The 18,141-nt window shown below is 42.3% G+C and overlaps 1 protein-coding gene and 1 long non-coding RNA gene across 2 annotated transcripts in view; one reads left to right on the plus strand and one right to left on the minus strand.

Annotated features, from left to right (window-relative positions):
• Positions 1-17,680, minus strand: part of ift88 (intraflagellar transport 88 homolog) — a 70,936-nt gene extending 53,256 nt beyond the window's left edge. Inside the window, exons 1-3 of the mRNA XM_033987597.2 lie at positions 17,442-17,680; positions 6,498-6,560; positions 5,490-5,549 (exon numbers count right to left, since the gene is read on the minus strand). Coding sequence (XP_033843488.1) covers positions 5,490-5,549; positions 6,498-6,560; positions 17,442-17,522 — 204 coding nt within the window. The 5' untranslated portion in view covers positions 17,523-17,680. The remainder of the gene's footprint in view (positions 1-5,489; positions 5,550-6,497; positions 6,561-17,441) is intronic.
• LOC129457312 (uncharacterized) overlaps positions 1-18,141 on the plus strand; it is a 348,575-nt gene that overhangs the window by 90,286 nt on the left and 240,148 nt on the right. The window lies entirely within an intron of this gene.

Raw genomic sequence — 18,141 nt, forward strand, 5'->3', positions numbered from 1 at the left:
AATTAAAAGCATTAGCATATTACCGTAAACCAAAAGCTATTTCAATCAAATCATCTTAGCAGGTCAACTTACATCTTAACGTAGGACCCCTTAATTAATAGGAGCTTCACAATCCTTTCATCCATTGAATTTGTGCGTTTGTGGCGAGTTTCTGCTCGATTTTTTTTGCAGGATGTCAGAATAGCCTCCCAGAGCTGCTGTTTGGATGTGAACTGCCTCCTGCCCTCACAGATCCTTCGCTTGAGGATGTTCCAAAGGTTCTCAATAGGGTTGAGGTAAGGGGAGGATGGGGGCCACACCATGAGTTTCTCTTTTTTATGCCCATAGCAGCCAATGACATAAAGGTATTCCTTGCAGCATGAGATGATGTATTGTCATGCATGAACATGATTTTGTTACAGAAAGCATGGTTCTTTTTGTACCATGGAAGAATGTGGTCAGTCAGAAACTCCACATACTTTACAGAGGTCATTTTCACACCTTCAGGGGCCCTAAAGGGGGTGAAAACATGATTCAGCCTCCTCCTTCCTGACGTCGCAGCCTTGTTGAGACATGGTGAGTGTCCACCAATCATCCACCACTCCGTTCATCTGGACCATCCAGGGTTGTATGACTCATCAGCGAACAAGACTGTTTGAAAATTAGTCTTCATGGATTTCTGGGCCCACTTGAGCCGTTTCTGCTTATGAGCATTGGTTAAGGGTGGCCAAATAGAAGGTTTACGCATAACTGCAAGCCTCTGGAGGATCCTACACCTTGATGTTTGAGAGACTCCAGAGGCACCAGCAGCTTCAAAATACCTGTTTGCTACTTTGTAATGGTATTTCAGCAGGTGCTCTCTTATTCTGATGTATCTGTCTGGCAGAAACCTTTCTCATTGTGCCTTTGTCTGCTGGAATCCGTGTGCGCTCTGAATGAGCTACAAATCTCTTAATAGTACAATGATCACGCTTAAGTTTTCATGAAATATCTAAGGTTTTCATACCTTGTCCAAGGTATTTCTCTCAAGATCCCAGTCTGTCCTGGGTTTTTGTGCCGTTTTCCCCCTCTCTTCTGTGTCAGAGCCTGGAGCTGGGTGGAGATTTAGGCTCCTCCCATGCACACCTGCAACTCATTCCGTAATCAAGCTGCACCTGGGGAGGGCAAAGGGACCGTGGACCTGACACTCAGCGCCAGATAGTCCGCGTATCTACAGTGGTACTGCTCTACTTGGCTCAGTCTGTGATTTGCATTTGTTACTTTGCACTCAGTTGGATGTCTTGTTAAATGCCTGATCTCCTCAATCCCAACGTCACGTCTTCTGAGGAGGAAGTAGAGACTGGGGACCCGAAGGCGGACTTGTCCAACACCCTGGCTGAAGTCACCTCCCTGAACCACCACCTTAACGTGGTGGAGGGGTTTGAGCCCCCGAATGATCATGGGAGGTATGTTGTCGGGGGCTTCATGCCCCAGGTAGGGTTACCCCCTGGGAAACAGGTCCAGGGGGATGGTTAGACTAAGAGCAGTTCAGAAGCCCCACATGATGAGTAGTAGAGTCTCCCGGACTGGCGTGGGGTGGGTGCTCGACAGTAAGGGCCTGGCCGGGCCCAGCCCGAAGGAGTGACGTGGGGCTGCCGTCCCGTGGAGCCACCACCTGTGGAAGGAGATGAGGGGCGGGTGCAGAGAGATCCGGGTGGCAGTCAAAGGCGGGGGCCTTGACGACCGGCTCTTCGGACATGGAGACTAGCTCTGGTGACATGGAATGTCACCTCACTGGGGGGGAAGGAGCCTGAGCTTGTGCGGGAGGTTGAGCTTTACCGGCTAGATATAGTCGGCCTCACCTCCACGCACAGCTTGGGCTCTGGAACCCAACTCTTTGAGAGGGGCTGGGCCATGTTCTCCACCTCTATTGTCGATGCGGCTGCTCGTAGCTGTGGTCATGAGGTCTGTGGTGCTTGTCGCAGCGGCAATCCCCGAACCCAGTGGTGGACACCGGAAGTAAGGCATGCCGTCAGGCTGAAGAGGTAGTCCTATCGAGCCTTCTCGGCTCGTGGGACTCCTGTGGCAGCTGATGAGTACCGGCGGGCCAAGCCTGCCGCGGCTTGTGCGGTCACAGAAGCAAAAACTCGGGGTTGGGAGGAGTTCGGGGATGCCATGGAAGAGGACTATCAGATGGCCTCAAAGAGATTCTGGCAAACCGTCCGACGCATCAGGAGGGGGAAGCAGTGCTTCACCAACACTGTTTACAGTGTGGGTGGAGAGCTGCTGACCTCGACTGGGGATGTTGTGGGCGATGGAAGGAATACTTTGAGGATCTCCTTAATCCCACCATCACGTCTTTCGAAGTGGAATCAGACACTGGGGACCCAGAGGTGGACTCGTCCATCACCCTGGCTGAAGTCACCGAGGTGGTTGGCAAGCTCCTCGGTGGCAAGGCTCCGGGGGTGGATGAGAACCGTCCTGACTATCTCAAGTCCCTGGATGTTGTGGGGCTGTCTTGGCTGACACATCTCTGCAACATTGCGTGGCAGTCGGGGACAGTACCACTGGATTGGTAGACCAGGGTGGTGGTGTGTTCCAATTACAGGGGAATCACACTCTTTATCTTTCCTGGTGAGGTCTATTCCAGGGTACTGGAAAGTAGAATCCGACTGATAGTCGAACCTCGGATTCAGGAGGAGCAGTGTGGTTTTCGTCCTGGTTGCAGGACACTGGACCAGCTCTATACTCTTTATCGGGTCCTTGAGGGTTCATGGGAGTTTGCCAAAACCAGTCCACATGTGTTTTGTGGATCTGGAGAATGCATTCGACCGTGTCCCTCATGGTGTCCTTTGGGGGGTGCTCCAGGAGTATGAGGTCCAGGGCTCTTTGCTAAGGGCTGTCCGGTCCCTGTATGACCGGAGCAGGAGCTGTGTTTGCATTGCCGGCAGTAAGTCAGACCTGTTCCCGGTGCATGTTGGACTCCACCAGGGCTGCCCTTTGTCACCGGTTCTGTTCATTATATTTATGGACAGAATTTCTAGGCGTAGCCACGGGCCGAAGGGGGTTTGGTTCGGGAACCACAGGATCTCATCTCTGCTGTTTGCAGATGATGTTGTCCTGATGGCTTCATCGAGCCAGGACCTGACGCAGGCACTGGGGCGGTTTGCAGCTGAGTGTGAAGCGGCTGGGATGAGAATCAGCTCCTCCAAATCCAAGGCCATGGTTCTCAACTGGAAAAAGGTGGCTTGCTCTCTCCGGGTGGGTGGTGAGTCTCTGCCTCAAGTGGAGGAATTAAATTATCTCGGGATGTTGTTCACGAGTGAGGAAAGGATGGAGCGTGAGATTGACAGGCGGATCGGTGCAGTGTCTGCAGTGATGCAGTCGCTGTATCGGTCCGTTGTGGTGAAAAAGGAGCTGAGTCGCAAGGCAAAGCTCTCGATTTACCGGTCAATCATCATTCCTACCCTCACCTATGGTCATGAGCTTTGTCTAATGATCGAAAGGACGAGATCGTGGATACAAGCGGCTGAAATGGGTTTCCTCCGTAGGGGTGGCCGGGTGCACCCTTAGGGATAGGGTGAGGAGCTCGGTCACATGGGAGGAGCTCGGAGTAGAGCCACTGCTTCTACACGTTGAGAGGAAGCAGTTGAGGTGGCTCGGGCATCTGCTCAGGATGCCTCCTGGGCGCCTCCCTAGGGAGGTGTTCTGGGCATGTCCCACCAGGAGGAGGCCCCAGGGAAAATCCAGGACACGCTGGTGGAGGACGTGTCTGGGGTGTGGGAAGTCTGGGAGTCCCTGCTTAGACTGCTGCCCCCACGACCCGGCCCCGGATAAGCGGAAGAAAATGGATGGATGTCTTTTGTTCCTCGCCAGATCCCGCTCCCTGAACCTGCACAGCTCCTCTGCCTACGACCCACCTCTCCACGATCGGTACGAAACTCACACCTTCCAACCCAGTTCACCTCGGCCAGTACGGACTACTTCGTCTCTGACCCTGCTGGCCATGATCCGCTCGAAGACTATAATGTTCACCCGGGTTCTGAATCTTTGGTCCCCCTGTCAGTCGTTACAACAGTATTCACCTATTTGACGCTTTTTTGCACTAGACAGATCCTTTTTCTTTCCCATACTGAAAATGATGGTCTGTTTAATAAGAACATCCATCTTAAGTAGTTTTTCCTTTAACTGGACTTACCTGGCAAACTAATGTGCACATGTGTCCGAGATGGATTTCACCAACACAAAGAGCCCTGAGACAATACCATCCACTGGAAAAAATGTACCTTTATGACACTTCAACATAATTTGCATAATCATTTGGAACGAGGTGTGTATGTTCATATAATCCACTTCTAACAGCACAATTGGCCATATAAAATCGTGTGCTAGCCCTTAACCAATTAAATGTTTGGTACGGCCACCTAACACTGCTTCTGATTGGTCTTTTTTCCTGTCCATCTATATTTCAGCTAATCACTGTCAAGCCCAAGCCTAGACCTGCTTCTGTTCACTTTTCAAAACAAGGAAAAACAACTTTGCAAATAATCTATGCTCCACGTTCACCAACAATATAATTTTATTTATTTTTTTGCTCCTAAATCGCTCTTTATTTTAACATTTAGGCCTAAATATACTGTTGTATTCACCAGGTCCTGTGCTATTGTAACTTGAATATATGTGCTCAATTTATCTGGGGCCAGGTTATTTAAAAATTTAATCCAAATAACATCAAAAGGCTCAGTATTTTAGTATTTTTTTAATGTCTACATTCAAATATAGGTTTGGAATGTTATGTCCTGTGTAGTCTGCTGCTGCTCCTCAGAAGGCTGATAGTCCTGGCTTAGTCTTGCTTTAGTTCTGATTCAGGTCTGGTAAACGTCAGTCCTCCTATTTAGTCCGTGTTTTTGTCCTGGTTCGGTTCTGGGGCACACCATTCTGGGGCAAACCAGTTCTTTGAAAACTACGGAGATATTCATGTTAAGTAAGCAAAATAAACCTGACACGTGTGGCAAACTCGATGCATTACCGCTGACAGATCCCTAATCCTCCGCACACATATTTAATGATTTATTTTATGTCACTCTGGGTTTCAAGACTTAAGTGGGCCATTTCTCTGATCGCTGGCTCTTTTTGTACAGTTTAAAAATTCAGACAGAGCTTGGACTCATCTCTGTCGCATTGTCTATATAGCAGGACTTTCTTCCTCATGTCAAGTGCAGACACAGTATGTGTATGTATAAGCGGAGGGAGAGGAAAATCGCAATTATTTATATGAGGTGTTAAGGTGCCAGCCCTAATAAATACCAAAAAATACCAACTCTTTGGCTAACTCATTCTCTCACTAGCTTCTCTTTCTGCTGTTTTCCCATATAAATCCTTAGAATTTAAATAAAATAATTAGTCAATCAATACAGATTTTGGTTGACTAAGACTCTATTGAACAATTAATCGGCTAAACAACTAAAGGCCCAACTCCACAGAATGTCATGCTGAGATGCCAAGCCAGAAACAGAACCCAGCCTTCTTACCCCAAGTGATGAGACTAGCGGCCGAGAGCCAACGGCAGTGCCTGGGAACTTGGCTGTCATCTGGAACACAGGACAGTGAGCACATGCCTATGTATGTGACGCATGTATATGTGTATACGTGACACATGTATACGTGACGCATGTATACGTGACGCATGTATACGTGACGCATGTATACGTGACGCATGTATACGTGACGCATGTATACGTGACGCATGTATACGTGACGCATGTATACGTGACGCATGTATACGTGACGCTTGTTATGGATTTAGACAGGACAGACGTAGACGTGATAAATGTTATTGTGATGTATGTAGACGTGACATATGTAGATGTGACTAGAGATAGGCCGAATGGGTCGAGGCATAGACACACTCACTATGTGTGTCAATTTAAGAAAATTCACATGACTGATACATCTTCTGTGTCATTTAGTGTCGCTTGTGTCGGGAGTGCTGAAGCAGCTGTGTAGGGCGAGGAGCTCGATGCTCAAGTCTGTCTCTCTGTCTCTGTTCATCACCAATGGAACCACAGAGACAGAAGATGATGGGACTGATCAAATGATCTCACATAGAAGAATACTCCTTTTCTTCTATTTGGGATAATTTTGATCAGTACCAAGAGAAGCTCACTACAGATTTGCTGAAAGCAGTATATAATTTTACCATCATTATCAAAACCATTCACCTCATCATATCTCCCTTATAACCTACATTATTGTGCAATAGGCTGTTATTTGCTTTAAAGACATAAGATTGCATTACCTTATAGGTCAGTTCTTTCATTAGTTGGGTATCAGAGCATATGTGCCACAAATTAGTGTTCCTGTGTTTGAATGTCAATGCATAGGAAGCAGTTCTTTTTTATAAACCACTAGATGCCAGTATAGACTGCATCAACAGTGTTGGAAATGTGTTACACACACCTTGAGGTGTCATCAACCTATCACTAGATATGAGATGTAGATCATGTGACATATGTGTATATATGACAGGATGCACTCACAGGAGGTCTTCTACCATGACTGGTTCTCACTGCTTGCTGGAAGCCGACATCATTATTCAGCTCCTAAAATGGATGAATATGTAATGTTATTCAAAGGTTAGCGTTATAGTGAATATGACAGGTTACTAATTTCACCATAACATAGTTAACTTAAATAATTATGTTGTGTTAACAAATTGTTTCATATTTTAGTTTATACTTTCTGGTTGGACAGGGGCAGGTGCAGGTTCAAGGCTTAGCAAAGAGCTAAGCTTAGTAATTGTCAGATTGCCTTCTATATAATTTAAAGTCTGTCTACCATTATTTAGTTAAAGAAAATACATTTATTTAGGTTACACTGAATTATAATTTTTGGACAGTACAAAATTATTTTCAGACCAAACCCAATAAACAAATCAAGGTAACATAATTTCTTCTGTGGTTCCTGAAAAACTTTTCCTCCTGTGTTAAAACGTGTACTATGTTCATCTACTTGCACAATGGCCCCGTTTCAAGAAGCAGAATTAGTCCTCCACCTAGAGTTTTCTGTTTCACAGAGAGAGTGAACCTAAACCCTGAGTCAGTCACCATGGTACCTCACTCTGTGAACCTAACTTGATTAAGAGCTAGTTTTATTCCTCTAACCCAGGGGTCGGGAACCTTTTTAGCCGAGAGAGCCAAAAAAGTCACATATTTTAAAATGTAATTCCGTGAGAGCCATCCAATTTTTTTTTTCCCTGAATACTACTAAATGTGTGAATTTTTAAACAAGACCAATAATTAATAATAAGAGTATAAGAAGTCTCTGAATGTATTGTTAATTTTTTTTTTTAACAACATCTGTGGGAGCCAAGATTTGGTTTACTTTTGGTAATGCATGCAAATTCAGAGTGTCAATATTTTAATGTTAACAAATTATGTTTTATGTTAATATTTGATTTATATGTATAAGCTACACTGGTTTTATTGCATTAATGTTGATTTTGGAAAATATCTTAGGATTGTCATTATTGAAGTTTTATTAAATATTAAACATTAAATATGTTACCATCACTTTAAGAGCGATGGCGCGCATGAGGGAAAACAGCACGCGCTGTGAGAACTGTTCGTTGAGGCAGCGCATAAAGACGGAGCCAAATGGTTTTCTTACCGTAGTATTGTTTATTTTTGAGAATTACTTGATTTGATCACTTCTGTATTTATGTACAATTTATTCATTACTTATTGTGTTAACAAATGTCAGCTAAGATTTATCTGAGAGCCAGATGCAGTCATCAAAAGAGCCATAGGTTCCCGACCCCTGTTCATTGAAGTATAAGAAAATCTGAAAGGTGCACCCAAGACGGCGTATTGTTTTCAATGGCATGTGCTAATTGGGGCAGGGGCCCAAAAATAATTTACTTCAATACGGGCTAACGCCTCCCCCCGTGTGGCATCAGAAATGTGCACCGAGTGACCAGTTCTGACCAATTAGAGCGATAGCAACTACAGTGGACTAAGAGCGGGGCTAAGCTAAATCTTAGAAAGATGTGGTTGCCCTGTAGGCTGAACAAGGGAAGTTTGATTTCTTAAAAAATGCATTGTACTCTATGGGAGAATTCTTTCTGGGCCCAAGCTCCTGGAAGCTGCAGTATCTATGGAGTGGTCACTATTCAATCTCGCCTATGAGCTATCAAAGGAAGCATGCAGGATTATTTTCCTAACTTCTTCTTAACTCAGCACACTATTCAGAAAGTCCTTATCATGGCAGAATGTGATGCACATCCAGTTTTGGCTTAAGGAACAAGGAGCTTCGTGGCAAATTTGACAAATTTGGAACAAGCCATAGATCCTTGCTCTAAACCAGAGTTTAACCAGTCTGCTCCTGAAGGAGAGCTCTGATTGGTCAGTCACTGATGGACCAGGTGCAGTTAATAAGGCTTGAAAATAATTTCATTCTTTGATTTGTATTTATTTATACTTTACACTAGTGATGAGTAGATGAGACCTTGTGAAGCATTTCGGCAAAGTCCCCAAACTGTATTGATACTGTGCCGGTACAGTGTTACTGTGTTGCTCTATACTGACACCTGTTGGATCTTAAGGTATACATCATTGCAGACAACTTAGTTCAGACTCACAGACACATTGATTCAATGACCTAGTCATACTTGTATACAGAATAGGATTTAAGTTATTGTATTTACTATGGTATATGGCGTCATTTGGCTATCTTTAAGTTGGAGCGCGTATACAGAAATCGTAGTGCGCAGTATCTAAAAGTGAGCGGTGAAAATGTGAAAGCAAAGCGCGCATGTGTCTGACCGCGCGCTGTTTACCCTCCAGCGCCCGCTCTCTTTCTACCTGTGCGCGCTACGGTTTTTATTTTCTTCAGCGAGCGCCCGCTTTGGTTATTTTTTCTTCAACAGAAATACGTCATCAGAACAAGACTTGAACAGACGATCACAGATTTATCGTCAGCGTCAGACTCAAAAGTGAGACGTTGAGTTGATATCGAGAAGTCATGGACAACCCAAACGTAAGTTTATTCTTTATCACAGAATTTGTAATTTTACAGTCTGTACAATTTAACATCAACGTATAACTGCCAAATATGAACTTAAAAAAAAAAACATCTGCAGTACTTTAGACATAGTACTATCTCAAAATCACATGATGGTTTCACAAAATATATATATGTATACGTGCTCCAACTTAAAGATAGCCAAATGACGCCATAATGGTATTATTTTATATCTTATGTGAAAATTATGAATGTCACCTCGCTGGGCCAATGGAGTCAGAGCTTGTGCGTTGAGCGTTATCGACTAGATATAGTCAGCCTCGCCTCCACGCACAGCTTGGGCTCTGGAACCCAACTCGAGAGGGGCTGGACTCTCCATTGCCCCACAGGTCAGCCGCCTTGTGTTGGGGTTCACTCCGGTGAACAAGAGGGTCGCGTCCCTGCGCCTTCAGGTCGGGGACAGGTCTCTCACTGTTGTGGCGGCCTACGGGCCAAACAGCAGTGCAGAGTACCCGGCCTTCTTGAAGTCCCTGGGACACAGTGCACCAACCGGGGACTCCGTTGTTCTCCTTCAATGCCCATGTGGGTAACGACAGTGACACTTGGAGGGGCGTCATTGGGAAGAATGGCCTCCCTGATCTGAACCCGTACAGTGTTCTGTTATTGGACATCTGTGCTAGTCACAGCTTGTCCATAACAAACACCATGTTCGAGCACAAGGGTGTCCATCAGTGCACGTGGCACCAGGACACCCTACGTCAGAGGTCGATGATCGACTTTGTTGTCGTGTCATCTGACCTCAGGCCGCGTGTCTAGGACACTCAGGTGAAAAGAGGGGCAGAGCTGTCATCTGATCACCACCTGGTGGTGAGTTCGATCCGCTGGTGGAGGAGGAAGCCGGACAGACCTGGCAGGTGCAAGCGTATCGTAAGGGTCTGTTGGCAGCGCCTAGCGGAGCCTTCTTTCAGGGGGGTCTTCAACTCACACCTCTGGGAGAACTTCTCCCCAGCCTCCCCCTTATCCCGGGGGAGGCTGGGGACATGGACTCCCAGTGGGCCATGTTCTCCAACTCTATGGTCGATGCGGCTGCTCGTAGCTGTGGTTGTAAGGTCTGCGGTTCTTCTTGCGGCGGCAATCCCCGAACTCTGTGGTGGACACCGGAAGTAAGGGATGCTGTCAAGATGAAGAAGGAGTCCTAAAGAGCCTTGTTGGCTCATAGGACTCCTGAGGCAGCCGATGAGTACCGGCGGCCAAGCATGCTACGGCTCATGCGGTCACAGAGGCAAAAACTCAGGTTTGGGAGGAGTTCGGGGAGGAGTATCGGATGGTCTCCAAGAAATTCTGGCAAACCGTCCGATGCCTCAGGAGGAGGAAGCAATGCTTCACCAACACTGTTTACAGTGTGGGTGGAGAGCTGCTGACCTTGACTGAGGATGTTGTCAGGAGGTGGAAGGAATACTTTGAGAATCTTCTCAATCCCACTGTCATGTCTTCCGAGGAGGAATCAGAGACTGTGGACCCGGAGGCAGACTCGTTCATCACCCTGGCTGACGTCACCGAGTTGGTTGGCAAGCTCTTTGGTGGCAAGGCTCCGGGGGGGGACGAGATTGGTTCTGAGTACCTCAAGTCTCTGGATGTTGTGGGACTGTCTTGGCTGACACGTCTCTGCAACATTGCATGGCGGTCGGGGACAGTACCACTGGACTGGCAGACCGGGGTGGTGGTCCCTCTGTAAAAGAAGGGGGACCGGAGGGTGTGTACCAATTACAGGGGAATCACACTCCTCAGCCTTCCCAATAAGATCTATTCCAGGGTAATGGAGAGGAGAATCTGACCGATAGCCGAACCTCGGATCGAGGAGGAGCAGTGTGGTTTTCGCCCCGGTCGTCGAACACTGGACCTGCTCTATACTCTCCATCGGGTCCTTGAGTGTTAGATCCGGTCCCTGTATGACCAGAGCAGGCAGCTCTGTTCGCATTGCCGGCAGTAAGTCAGACCTGTTCCCAGTGCATGTTGGACTCTGCCAGGGCTAAAATAATAAAGCATATATTAATATAGCAACCATGAGGAAGCTGTTCAATGTCTGTATACCTGTGTTCATTCTGGATGTAATTGTCTATAATGCCTTAGCATTGAGGTGCTTTTATTGATCTATTACAGCTCTGTTGAACAGATGTGGCATTTAACCTGCATAAAATTTATTAAATAATTTATACTTAGAGTCACATTGCTGTATGTTTTTTTTTTTTTTTTTGTGATAGATCAAGTGGGAACAAGGAAATACAGTACACCTTATTTGCTGTTAAAAGATCAAAATTATCACACACAGCAGATTTTTTTTTTTTTTTTTCCCTCAAGGGCTCCATTTTTGTTGATGTACAAGGGGAAAGTCCTTTCTTTATCTTTGGAAGGGTAATTTTCTTCTTTTAATAGTGATTCATCCCGTTGACAGATGCAGAAGTGGTACCTTTTAAACACAGTTTGTCGCGTCGGAGACGAGCAAAACAGCAGCAGTATCGGTCAGGTGACTTTTTCTTAAAGCAACACAAGCATCAATACAGGGCTCTATCAGCTTGACACATGCGAGGAGCTAATATGGCGAAGTGGTAAACACTGTTATAGAGCTCCTCCCAACTTTTTGAGAATATAAGCATTTATGCACTAAACTGAAATCTCCGACGCAATGTCAAACTCCTCATCAACGAAGAGCAAAAGTGAAAATCAACCTCCGGTGACCCCCACAAAATCTACGAACACAAAAAAAGGTCAAATGGAGCAAGACACGGCAGCTGCTATAGTGGCACAGCTAACGCTAGCTATTCAGAAGCAAGGGTCCTCAATTGAGAACTCAATAAAAGACTTGAAATCATCAATTGAGGTTCTTTCTGGTGAAATACATGACATGAAACAGGCTGGACAAGACAGAAGGAAGAATTGATAAGACAGAAAACACGCTCCAACAGCTTGAAAACAAAGTTGTTAAACTGGCGCGCTACAAGCGGGGGAGAGCAAATCCGACCAAGGCCCATGCAAGAGATATCATTATTCAGTTCTCAATGCGACATTTCCATGATGCCATTTGGAAAATGTCTAAAAACTGACTATCTGAAACAACGGAGGGCCGCGAAAAGTGCAATCATCTGTGGCCCATCATCCAAAAAGCATGGAAGGAGAAGAAGATTGCCTATTTCATTGGAGGAAAAGCCTACATCGACAGTAAGGAAATACACTAGCTGTTATGATGCTGATCAGAACTTTTCCATGGGAAGAAGCTCTGTTTTCTTGTGTTACTACTCTATACCTTTAGGTTAAGAAGGTATTGTTCTGACTTTTATATTTCACTGTTCACTTAAACATTTCACTGTTAAAATTTATTTCAGTTAATGCTCGAGGCTTAAGAGAAATTACAAAAGGCAAGGCAGTTTTTTTTCATTGTAAAAACTTTGAAGCAGATTTATGTTTGATCCAGGAGTCTCACTGTTCTGATGAAGACTATAACTTCTGGCCTCCTCGCCTGGCTCTCATCCTCCTCGCCCGGCTCTCCTCCTCCTCGTCTGGTCTTCCTCCTCCTCGCCTGGCCGACTTTTCTTGTTTTGTCTGATTTTTCCTGTTGTTTTGTTTTTGTGTGTAGGCAGCACGGTGACTGAGTGGCAACACTCATGCCTCACAGCAAGAGGGTTTGGTTCGATCCCCAGGTCGCCAGGCCCTTCTGTGTGGAGTTTTTCATGTTTCTCCCCGTGTCTGGATAGGTTTCCTCCGGGTACTCCGGTTTCCCCCATCAACCAAAACATGAACGCCCTTCGAGACAACTGTTGTTGTGATTTTGGGCGTTACAAAAATAAATGAATTGAATTGAATTGAGGTCACAATGGGGAGAGGACATTTGGATGTCCAATGGTAACCATCATTCAGCAGGAACTCTGACTTTGAAGCATAAATTTAATTTAAGGTTATCCTTATACAAACTTAAATGGACACTTCATTCTTCAGGTATTATCACACAGCAACCAATTATTTCTTTTGGGTAATGTGTATGGCTATACAAATGTGAAGGAAAACAAATGTTTATTTCAAGACTTAAACACGGCAATAGAAGACATTACACAAAGATTTTCAGATTTAAATATAATATTAGGAGGAGATTTCGACTGTACACCAAATGGCGATTTGGATAGGTACCCAAGCAAAAACAATGTTAACCTATATCTTTTTGAGTTCATGAATGAAAGAGGGCTAATTGATATTTGGAGAACAAATAATCCTCATAATAGAGAACTCACCTGGAAAAACAGATCTGGTACGCAACAATCCAGAATAGATTTGTGGTTTGTTTCAGAGATCATTTTGACTCCTCTAACAGATCACAAAATAATTACACTTACCATATATTTTTCAACAAGCAATGAATCTCGTAGATGTCCAGCCTACTGGAAACTAAATGAAAATATATGTGAACTTATAAAGAACAAAATCTCAGAATACTGCAATATGGCTGAATTGGAAGGGGAATATGAAAAAAATTGGGAGTTGTTAAAATTCAAACTGAGAAAAATACTTATGGAAACTAGAGCAAAACTTTAAAAAAGAAGAAAAAAGAAGAGAATGATTTAATCACGAAACTCATCACCTTATCCTCTATCTTACCAGAAAATCTATCTGAAGCTGAACAAGCTGAACTACTAACACTTCAGTTAAAACTGGATAAGTTGTATTTGAAGAAAGCTAAAGGAGCTTTTATACGCTCAAAAGCAAAATGGTTAGAGGAGGGTGAACAAAATTGTGGTCACTTCTTTAAATTAGAAAAACAAAGACAAACTAAAAATAGCATAAACAAATTATCCATTAATGGCGTTATTATAGATAACCCAACAGATATATCCAAGTCCGGTGAAGAGTATTACAAAAATATATACAAATCCAACTTCTCACTCACTCATATGAATGAATTTCTAATGAAGGTGGGTAATGTGAAAACTGTTGGTGAATCTAATAAAAAAATTTGTGATTCACCAATTACACGGGCAGAAATTTCAAAAGCTATCAAAAAGCTCAAGCTGAACAAATCTTCTGGCACAGATGGACTAAACTCTGAATTCTGTAGAACTTTTCCTCTGAGCTTGCTCCCTTTTTATTAAACATGTTTTTAGAGAGTATCGAAAAACAACAGCTTCCTCATGCGTTGTACCAAGGGCTAATCACTTTAATTCAAAAACCACAAAAAGATTCTCTCTTTTTAGATAATTGGCGGCCTATCACCTTACTTAATAATGATTACAAAATTTTGGCTATCTGCCTTGCAACCAAATTAAAGAAAGTACTACCGTAAATGATGTAATAGATGAATCACACAATGGCTTTATGAATGGTAGATATATCATCGACAATATACAACTCATCCTTGACATTTTGGATTATTCTGATCTCATTTCAGAAAACAGTCTCATTGTGTTTTTAGTTTTCCAAAAATAATTTTATTCAGTGGAACATGAACTTAAGTTTAAAGCTCTTGACTTGTTTGATTTTTGGGGTACATTTAAAAAAATCTATTCGCACCTTATACGCTTTTGGGAACAGCTCGATAAATCTACCTCATGGAACAACTCATAGATTTAATATAGAATGTGGAATACGCCAGTGCTGCCCAATTTCTGCCTTCTTATTTTTATTATCCATGCAAATTTTAGCCAATTACATTAAGAATAGTGATCTTAAAGGAATATCCATTGCAGGAAGAGAAATTCATTTAAGTCAGCTAGCCGATGACACAACGCTTTTTTTAAAATTACTTTTCTCAGATAAACTATGCTATTAACCTATTAAACATTCTCCTTAGCTTCAGGGCTTAATCTAAACCTTTCCAAATGTGAAATATTCCCTATCAAATTTTGTAACACCTTACAAATATCTGGAATTCCTGTGACACCTGTGTTCCTGTGTCACCATTATAAAAAAGAAGATAAAAGACAAAGTGAAAACTTCTTTGTGCAAAGAATTCAAACAAAATTTAATATGTGGCTTCAAAGGAACTTATCAATCTCAGGTAGAATCTTACTGTCCAAGCTGAAGGGCTCTCTAGTCTAGCTTATGCCAGCTCTGCCCTTGATGTATCCAGTGACATAAATGCACAAGTGAACAAGGTATTATTTGCACCTCGTTAACAAAAAACCTAATGATTAATAAACTAAGTGATGGTGGATTTAACGTACTAAATTTTCAGACTTTACATTCCTCTTTCAAAATTAAATGGATCAAAAGATACTTACTGAACCCAAATTCTCTATGGAACTTCATTTCAACACATGTATTTGAAGCATTAGAAGGCCTAAACTTTATTCTAAGATGTAATTACAGCATTGACAGGCTTCCAGTTAAACTCTCTAACTTTCACAAACACTTATGTTTATGTACTAAAGACCAACGTAACAGTAACTTCTCACCACACAGGTATTACATATGGAATAACAAGGATATATGTTTTAAGCGCAAAACTCTTTTCTTCAAAAAGTGGGTAGACCATGGCATTATCAATGTTCATCAATTATTTAACAAAGAAGGCATTACCTATTCCTACAGAGAATTTCTCAATATCTACAATTTCCCAGTAAAGCCAAGAGAATATGCCATTGTTTTTGATGCTATTCCTTCTGGTGTCAAAATGCTGATGTCCACCTCTGTTCATGCCTATAATGATGATCTTTTGAAGGAGAAGCTGTTTATTGGTAACTCTGAACCATTTTTGAGCTTTAAAACAAATAACAAATGTATAAGAGAACTTATTATGAGAGAAGACATCAGTAAACCAGCTGCTGTTTTTGTTTGGAACAATGCATTTACTGACATCAACTGGAAATATGTTTGGCTTTTGCCTAGGAAATATTTTATAACCAATAAGATTTGTGAAGTATGCCTGAAAATCCTTCATAGATGTTACCCTGTTAATGCTGTCATTTCAAACTTTCATTTAAACATAGATCATCTTTGCTCATTCTGTCATAACACTGAAGAAATGGTCACCCATGTATTTTGGGACTGCACATACACTCAAATCTTTTGGAACGACATACTTTTGTTTGTGAATAGAAAGCTTGATACAAATCTACTTAACGCAAAATATGTACTTGAAAATGACATTGTAGCAAAAAAAAATATGTGTCTTGAATCTCGTCCTAATCCTATCAAAATAACATTCATTATTGTAAATTTTCTAACCAGAAACCCAAATTTGTTGTATTTCAGTCCCTTTTGTCCTCTTATATAAATTCTTTAAACTATTGTACAAACCCAAAAGCCTTGAAATCAAGAGCACTATGTACAGAATTTGAAATATAGAATGTTTTATTGTATTTATTTTTCTACATTTGTTTAATACTGTTATTGTACATGTTCTGTGAATGTGAATATAATTATTTAAGCCTCTTGCTGTTCTTTTTTATACCATTGTATATCTGAAATTCCCAAAAAAAAAAAAAAAAAAAGCTCGACACATGCGCCAGTGCATCAGTTTTGCTGGAGCAATCACTATTTTACACTTATTTTACACAAATGACTTACAAGCCTGACCTTTCATCCACTTCTGCACTAAAGTGTGTCAGAAAGTGCAAATCATTAGATTCATGGATCGCACTTTATGCAATTTAAAATTTGATTTATCTAGGACTCATTTAAAAACTTAATAAGCTACACAGCTCTTAACATTTTAAACGAGCAAAAAAATAGCAATTAGCAAATTTCATTTAAAATCTGAACTGAAATATTAAAATTGTCGTTTCAAATTATGTTTTATTCTTATGTTATTTTTATGCAAGTAGGCAGTAACAAAATTATGTGGGGGGGCTTTAGAGTAATCTTATTTATATCTTCATACTAAAATAGTATAAAGTGATTACACAATGTGCGTCAACACATTTTTTAAAATATATATTAAACATGACTGATCTGCTCAAAACGCATTCCAGTCACGTGACTTCCTGTCCTTCTAAAATGGAAGCCTCCTCTGGTTTACCGTTGCTATGGTGAATGCTGTTTACTGGGATCCGTTGATAAAAGTCTCGTGTCCTGTTAAACTCTGGATTTATTGTCTCTGAGTTTTCTAACTCTGCTCCAAACCTGTTTAGTGAAACACAAAACCCAAGGTTTATTGAACCTCCTTTGTGAAACGGGACCAATATCGGCGCTGTCACGAATAACTGAGTCCTATGCCTCCGGTCTGAAGTTTCACCCTTGACAGAATAGCCGCAAGTTTTCTTTGCATGCGTTTTGAACAGCGTTAGCGCAAATTCAATGTCTACAGAATTATTGACGTTAGCGTGTTTATGGTATGAATTGTATGATGAATGGCTCCTCGTTGTCTAATGCATTTTTGATGAAGACCTCCAAGTAAACATTAAAGATGACACCAGAACATGTTTCTTGATTAAGCGGTTAATCAATTTGCGGCTAATCCACACTCGTTTTGAACTCACCTCGGTGTCGAATGCGAGGTTGTAGTCATTATAACCCGAGTAAAGGTCGTCATCTTCCACGGCTAAAAGCACATTCTCCATTTCTGAAAAACTCCAGGAGACTGCTGTGTTTACGGTGGATTCATGGATACTTCCATGGGTAGGCTCACTAGGCTGTACATAGAACCCATGGTTTAGCCTTTAGCGGCTAGGTACATCCGGTTCTGCCCTGCTCATGAAGCATGCGCAGTTGAGCCCCCCTACTAGGCGTGGGAGTGTATAAATTTTCTCCTTCCTTTTCGAGCTTATATAAGGACTAATTTGTGAAATGTGCTTTAAGACATAAATTAAATGCTTTGTTTAAAGATTCCTATTCAGTTGAAAAAAATAAAATACATACAATACAGTGGCTTGCAAAAGTATTTATCCCTCTGGAACTTTTTGAAATTTTGTCAAGTCACAACCACAAATAATTATTATTATTTATTTTTTATTTTTTTTGCATTTTATGTGAATAAGTAACACAAAATGGTACTCAAGTGTGAAGTAGAAAGGAAATTATACATCATTTCCAGATAAAAAACAAAAAACAAAACTGAAAAGTGCACTGTGCAAAAGTATTCAGCCCCCTTAAGTCAATACTTTGTGGAACCACCTTTTGCTGCAATTACAGTTGCAAGTCTTTTGGGGTATGTCTCCACCAGCTTTGGACACCTACAGA

The sequence above is a fragment of the Periophthalmus magnuspinnatus genome, chromosome 21 (genome assembly GCF_009829125.3).
Source record: "Periophthalmus magnuspinnatus isolate fPerMag1 chromosome 21, fPerMag1.2.pri, whole genome shotgun sequence".
Classification (NCBI taxonomy): domain Eukaryota; kingdom Metazoa; phylum Chordata; class Actinopteri; order Gobiiformes; family Gobiidae; genus Periophthalmus; species Periophthalmus magnuspinnatus.